This window comes from Anopheles coustani, chromosome 3, assembly GCF_943734705.1.
Source record: "Anopheles coustani chromosome 3, idAnoCousDA_361_x.2, whole genome shotgun sequence".
NCBI classification, from domain to species: domain Eukaryota; kingdom Metazoa; phylum Arthropoda; class Insecta; order Diptera; family Culicidae; genus Anopheles; species Anopheles coustani.
Genome location: NC_071288.1, coordinates 67,609,498 through 67,616,919, shown reverse-complemented (window position 1 = coordinate 67,616,919; position 7,422 = coordinate 67,609,498). Strand labels below are relative to the sequence as shown.

Here is a 7,422-nt window from a genome sequence, read left to right as displayed (position 1 = left end):
TCAGATATCATCGGGAACGGAACTGGAAAAACGCTGTTTATTTTTGTATAAAACTTAATTTACTAATAACATTCGTGTGTGCATTCACGAAGAGAAGGATAACGCTGTGTAACGTGTCACGAACTCCTTTATCGTCCTTCGAGGGAAGGTCAAAATAAGTTAAATGTTTTGCGAGCGCAACAAATTTATGCAAATAAGGTTGATATCCGGTTCAACCTCACTTTCTAGGCAAGACGAACAGAATCAACTCCATCAACAGAATGTCCAAGCGTCGCTGGTGCATATAGTATGCCACTACGCAAATGGCTACAACTCCAAGCACTGGAAATGTGTACAGGATCACCTGGAACGTCACACACAAGGGAGAAGAATCGGCTTCTGCGGGCTGCTCGTTGGCTGTGGACGACGGGGCCACTGCTGGGACCATGGTGTCTGTGTCCGGTCGAACGGAAGGCTCGGTCGATGGCTTCGGTAGACCGGTCGTAGAAGTCGTCGTCATCTTAGACGTGGTTGTTTTGGGCGTAGTTGTGCTAACGGTAGAAGAAGGAGTAGGCTTGGCCGTAGTAGTTGTTGTAGATGAAGGATAAAATTCAGCGAACTGTTGCTCCAAAGGTATCGAAGGAAGGCCCTCCATCGACGAGTCGTATTCGTCGTAATCATCGTAATATGTCTCGTCTGAAGCCTGCTCCCCACTGGCGAACGGTGGCTTGCATACATATTTACCAGCCTTTAGCTTGTACATTTTCACGTACTTTAGCTCATGACTTAGGTAGGTAGCGTTCCAACCGTTTCCACAAAACTCCAGAACGCGTAGATTCGGCAGATACTCGCGCAGTTCGAGGAAGTTGATCTTGTCTATGTGATTGAACGCCACGATGAGGGTTTGTAGCTCGACGAGGCCTGAGAACATGCTGAGATCGAGCTCTTTGAGGTTGTTGTACGACAGATCCAGCAGCTTCAGCTCGACCATGTTGGCGAACGTTTCATTGGTGAGCTTGATGTTGGTGTGGCGTAGGTTTAGCTGTACTAATCTTCGCAGGCTGTTGAACACACTGTTGGGCCGTAGTGGATTGTTGTTCAGGGTGAGCGTGTCCAGGTTGATCATTCGCGAGATGGGACTAGCGTCAGCTAGATAATTTTTAGCAAGATGCAGAGTGTGCAGTTTCGCACCCGTTCCAGAAAGTTTTTTGATACGGTTATGTTCGGCCTGCACCAGCGTGAAATGATCGTTCAGATAAAGGCTAGTCAGCGAGTTGTTGTGCAGCAATACTTGTGCTGCCTTTAGGGAAGGAAATTCGAACGCAGTCAACCGGTTGTGAGACAGGGAGAGCATGAAAATGTCATTCATATTATTGAAAATGCTAGCTGGCAGAACGTTGCTTATGAGGTTTTTTTCCAAGATGATCGATGTGAGCGCTGGAGAGGATGCGAACAAATTTTCCGGTAGTTGCGTGAGTTTGTTGCCCATCAAGTCGAGATGGGTAAGGTTCTTCAGGCCATTAAAGGCGTTCGGGCTGATGGTAGTGAGCTCGCTGGAGATAATGAACAGGGTCTCCAGTGCGTACAGTCCGCGGAAGGTATCGTTCTGCAGTGTGTTGATCATGTTATTACGGATGATGAATGCCTTTAGATAAGGTGTTTTCTCGAACGCTCCCGGTTCAATGTTGCTCAGCATTCCGTCGTTGATTTCCAGATCGGTCAGGTAAGGGAAGGAACCGAAAGTATTAGTTGTCAGGTTTTCGTGGTAGAATCTTACGATCATCAGATTATTTATGTTATGTTTCTCCGTCGCACAAGTTGATTCGGCGTTTTTCAGCGCATCGGTCGTGGGATTCATCATAATACAGCCGTCCCAATTGCAATCGCAGCTCATGGCATCTGCACTTGTCCACTCGCAAAGCGCGAGTACGGTCAAGCCCACCAAAGCACTGCTAGCATACAAGCCAGTATTAGAGCACACGGAAAACACGATCACGATCAACATTCGTTACTTACCCTATGGCGAGAGGTCCCATGTTGATTCCGCTCAAAGAACCGTACTGGGTCACTGTTCGAAGGAAACTAATGCGATCCCCAGTCCGATCGCCTTTAAGGATCGCTCCACCAGACATAGGGGGATGTGTTTGCGTTCGTTATCGCCATATAGTATGGTAGTATGTAGTCTAGAGGCCGAGCCATGACGTTACCTGGATTACTTTGCATACGTCAGTGTGCAATGGTTCGTCACCCAAGGTTTGATGATGTTGGGCATCTTCTCCGCTTGCAACGGCCGCAGTATCAAGCAAATCAATACACGTTTATACTTCATTATCTGAGCGAAACGTCATGTAGCAGATCATAAATAGATTAGTTTGGCATGTGTAGACTCATGAGTACCGTGCATGTAGATTTCTATTTTGATTTCAGAATACATGTCGTAATACAGTACCCAGAAACCTCAACACTATTTCAATTCTATGAGTGTTGGCGCGTGCTTTATCAAACTTAGACATCTGATCTTCTATAAACATCCTCCAATGTCAAGGCCTTCATAAAGAACGTAGAGACTGAGGCTCCAGCTATGATGTCATGGAAGTTAGCTGCCAATGGATAGTTTGTTTCTTGTCTTTGAAAATAGTTTAACAATAATTATAATTTTAAATTTCTTTAGAATTGATTCAATTTATGTGGCTTTTTTTAAACGCTTGTGCGAAGTGAACCAAACTCGATTTCCTTTGAAGGCTCAATTTTGATAAAAATCTTTTAAAATGCCTTTCATCTACCGACAGAAGATCATTGAATGGGGAAGATCATGTGATGAAACATCTTTACCAATCGTCTAATTGTGTTATCATAACATTGTGAATTGTTTGTGCTAAAGTAAATGCTGAAGGAAGTGACCATTAAGTTTGAAACTTGTACCCATGTGCTTTGTGTTAATGTGAGAATTAGACACGAAAGACACAGCTTTGAGTTTGAGGTTAACACACGTTTATTCTACGGTTGTCCGTTTGCTTCGACTACAAATAATTCACCACGCGCATCGGTTTATATACAGTTCTGGTCGTCACAACAGTGATGCCAAATCCTAAACTCTCCAAGCAGAGAAATGTCTACACAAGATAGTTATAACTAAGGTGTGCCAAACGTTGCTTATCTCTAACACTTTGTACATATCCCGCGGGTTATGCTAATCTGATCTTTTGGCCATTGCATCAAATGAGTGAAGGGCAAACAACCCATACTTCTTCTTCTTCTTGGCGTAACGACCCACACAACACGAAGTCGTATTAAGTTGAATAAATTGAATCTCATATTAGTATATTTCGAATCGGAAACGCATTATGCATAGACAATGTACGAGCAATGTATATTCTTTGTTGCATATGATGCCGATTAAGAGTATAGATCAGTGATGTCAAACTCGTTTCACCTTGCGGGCCGCATTTCCTCCCGAAATAGGTTCGCGGGCCGCATTTTCTCCCAAAATAGGCTCGCGGGCCAAACCATATAATTGATTGGAGTGATGAAAATATGTTCTTATCAATGTGGTTTTATCTTAACAGTTTTACATTTTCACATTTTTTCATATTATATTACTTCTTATAAAATTTACCAATTTTGAGTAAAAGAGAGGGTTTGTTGCTCAACCGTTTTCCAAATTTTAACGAATTCAAATCAAGTTTATTGAAATATATGTTGCAGTTCAACACTATTGTGTATTTTGGTAAAGATTTTAGAAAAGTAAAGGTATATAATTACAATAGCTAACTTATTGCTCCGCATTTGTTATCTTCTTTCTTTCGATGTAATGTTTCAAAGGGGTCGCGGGCCGCACCCAACGTTCTTGCGGGCCGCATGTGGCCCGCGGGCCGCATGTTTGACATCCCTGGTATAGATGAACGAGCAATGTCCGGCTGATGTATATCGTATGTCGTATATGATGCCGACTTAGAAAATATACGACTAAACATATACATTTTGAACAATGTACGGTTAGCGCCTCCACTTTTGTACGTATAGGCATTATTTTTGCATCATTTACGATTCAATCATATTGCATAGAAGTACGATTATTTCAAGTTGATATTCGATCCGGACTTGGTCTGGTTTCGATCCCACGTCGTTGAGGTGGTGAGTCCCGGCGCTACCGCTCGGTACGAGGTTCCACGATATCAAAATCGGTTTACATCTATCCTTACCTGGTTTCTAAGTAAATGTACCTTAAAATGTTTTCTCTAGTTCAATTTCTATTTCAATTTATTAATATATCTGACCTTGTTTATGTTGTAAAACGGATCAAATCAATGTTGGTGCTCATTTCTATACAAAATTGATCAGTTTTTGCTGTTACCGTAAAAAACTTATCAACCATTACCGTCATAGGCTTTCGGTGACATTTTCCTCTTTTCATGAAGATGAAACTTTCACAAAATGTTACGAGTTAGGACTTTCTCCCGACAGAAAGTATTCCGTTTCTCTGCCCTGCACGTACACCAACACGGCGAGCATAACAATCTATTCGATCCATTCGCTTTCCAATCAGAACCGATCGTCTTCCCCTTGTCAAGCACCCGTTCGCCGATAATTGCATCCCCCTTTGAGCGGTGCATCGACGATAGAACAATTGAATTCCTAACGAGATTTCGAAGATTAACACCCGGCGTGCGGGCGGAGAGCGATCGGATTAGAACGACGTCTTAATTTACGCCCACTTTCTCGCCCTCCCTACTGATTTCCGCCACCCTTCGGGGAAAGGTTGAGAAGGAGTTGGCCAAAGGTTTCGGGGGCGCACGGCAGTCGAACCGAAGCATGATGCAACTTTCGTCGTTACTGTTCCATTATCGCCAGGCGTACACAAAACACCCGGTGTCAAAGGCAGGCGGTGCCTCCGATGTTGAAAGCCGAAGGAGGTACGGTCGGAGGAAAGCCAGCCAAACCGGGTCCGATAACGGAGGTAAAAGGTCGCGCAGCAAGAGGAAGCGGGAAGGGATTAGGGGTCAGATAAGAAACTGGAAACTGGGACGTATAGCTGTATAGGAAATCCCATGGCTTTTTTCAATGATGATGCACACGGAAAAGAACATGAAATCGTTTTATACCTACAACCTTTCAGTAATTACCTCCAAAAATGTTGGGCAAACCATTAGACTAAATAGTTTTTGCGATTTTTAAATAACAAAAACAATCGAAAGTATTCTTCATGAAGGGGAGGAAGGTCAACTTTTCTACAAAACACATTAACATTAACTAATTTAAATTTTTGAAATTATCTACATGTACTTAAAAATATCTCCCAATATTGTTGTGACCACAATAAGTTTCGGAACGGTTTTATATTATTGTTCAATAAAAACCGGCAATGCTTGCTGTCAACAATATAAGAACTGTAAGCTATTTAGGAGGCACAATCATTTTAGCTGTGACCCTAAAAAAACATCAACATCCAATCAGAACCGGCAGTCGCTCGGAAAATGCATCAGCACAAAGAAAGAGTCAGCAAACTGGCACCGAAAGAAGGAAGTCACAATTCCTTTTTAGCTTCGCAAAATGTGTGGAAAGGTGCGAAATTCAATTTTCTCCATTACACATCATCAATTCCTGGCACAAATACCTGATCTTATTTCGAGTGAAATTCATTTTCCTCCCATCGTGTGTGCCATCTTCCTCCTCCGCCAGGGATGAAGAGCTAGCGGGGGGGTGGGGATCGATAATGTGTGGTGCACTTCCGAACCGGTTCGTGGTACGATGGAATTGGGAAGCAGGTAGTATGGTGAGTGATTGGGACATACTTTGGGAACACGATGCAACAAAGTCTTGACTGCGTTCGGAAGTTACTCCGCATCGAGGGAAAATGTCTCTGTTTTCCCGGCACAATGAATCCACGGTTCCAGCTCTTTTTTGTTGTGAGGGTGGAGTGTTTTGAGGCGGCAGTGGGTCGAGAGGTTATAGCCAACAAGATTCCCATTTCCCAAGCCTGCGACAAACGATTTGCACCAAACGGGAGGGACAGAGAGAAAGGATGCTGAGGGGAAGGGGCGAGCGTGGAAGAAAATTAAAATCGCATTTCCACGTTTGTCAACGGGTTGCAAGACTTTTCCCTGAGTTTCCCATTCGGTAAATCCGTCCGTGCTTAACCCCAGGTGTGCATGCCGAGATTGGGTGGAAAATGGGATTTTGCAAATGGGACCTCGATCGGTAATGTGTGGCAACAGAACAGCGACTTTTCCGGCCATGCTTCCTGCTCGCTTTCCGGCGAATAGAAGAGGAGAAAACAGATCCTGGTACAAATCTCCTGTCGATGTCGAAATTATCTAATGGAATGTTTCTTTATTTGGTTTCGTGCATATTCGATCGTAAGGCAAAACGTTTGAGGAGAAAAAAGAGCGAGCAGGTTATGAAAGCTCTAAACTTAAAACGTAATTTAAACATGTAAGTTTTCGGGCCGAATGTTTTCAATGCCAGTTAACATTAGTACGACTGAATCTGAGTGACAAAATTTGAAAGATTATTTCGAAATTCAACACAACACGTGTTAACACACGTTGATATTTCTTTAGCCACTATTTGCTTGATGTTTTATTTGTAACTTTGAACACTCATCAACAATCTAAACAAGTAAAACCATTTCCCTAGCTACCCGAATCTTGGTGTTTATTACATCCTCCAAATCTTTAATTGACCTAACATAATAGTTTTCTATTCGAAACTACTTTTTGTAATACTTTTTTCCGATAATTTCATTCTTTCTTTTTCTTTTAATGTATTTAGATCTATTCTTTTGATAATAGAGTGTACTTTATCCAAAGTTCAAATAGGTACCATTGAGCATTCATTTTTTTCGAAAAAAAATTAGCATGGGTACCACTACAAACTGTTGCAAGTGAGTCGTAGGCACTTGAAATGAAAAGATTAGACCAAAACAAGGTAAAAGAAAAAATATTCTTCTAAGGCTTTGTATCCAAACTATGTGTATCCAAACTTTAAAAAAATATGTTCGACCCCAAACATGCAAAATTTTAAAAATATGTTGAAAATTAACAATGCTAAAGCAAAATTAAAGTATACAAAAATGTAACTAGAAAAATTATGTGTATCCAAACTTTAAAAAAATATGTACGACCCCAAACATGCAAAATTTTAAAAAAAATATGTTGCCCCCGAGGCCGGTCAGTCAGATGAGCGCCTCTTCGCAGAGCGTGGAGCAAACAATGCAATCATCGAACACGATTACACAAACAGAATTATCAAAGGTTGAAGAATAAGTAAACAATACTAGTCATATAACAATAACGTGAAGAATAATTCTTTTGCAAGATGCGTTCGAATTCAGGCCTCGCTATTGCGCGTATATTATCAGTAGCAGCAGTGCATTTGACGCAGTCTGACGTGTTTTGGTGCAGCATGATGTGCAGCGAAAAGAAAAGTTTTGCACGAGCAGCG

The 7,422-nt window shown here is 42.0% G+C and overlaps 1 protein-coding gene across 1 annotated transcript; it reads right to left on the bottom strand.

Moving 5' to 3' along the window:
- Window positions 1-217: 217 nt before the first annotated feature.
- On the bottom strand, window positions 218-2,111 carry LOC131265700 (protein slit-like). The gene is made up of 2 exons (XM_058268003.1): window positions 1,996-2,111; window positions 218-1,928 (listed from the first exon to the last, which is right to left on the bottom strand). Exons 1-2 carry the CDS (start codon window positions 2,109-2,111, stop codon window positions 218-220), a joined length of 1,827 nt encoding a protein of 608 aa, XP_058123986.1.
- Between the last annotated feature and the right edge of the window lie 5,311 nt (window positions 2,112-7,422).

Excerpts from the sequence above, each read along its gene's own strand:
- LOC131265700 (XM_058268003.1), bottom strand. The coding sequence starts at position 2,111 with ATGTCTGGTGGAGCGATCCTTAAAGGCGATCGGACTGGGGATCGCATT. Across the intron at positions 1,929-1,995 it reads ATGGGACCTCTCGCCATAGG|TGCTTTGGTGGGCTTGACCG; the intron begins GTAAGTAACGAA and ends GTATGCTAGCAG.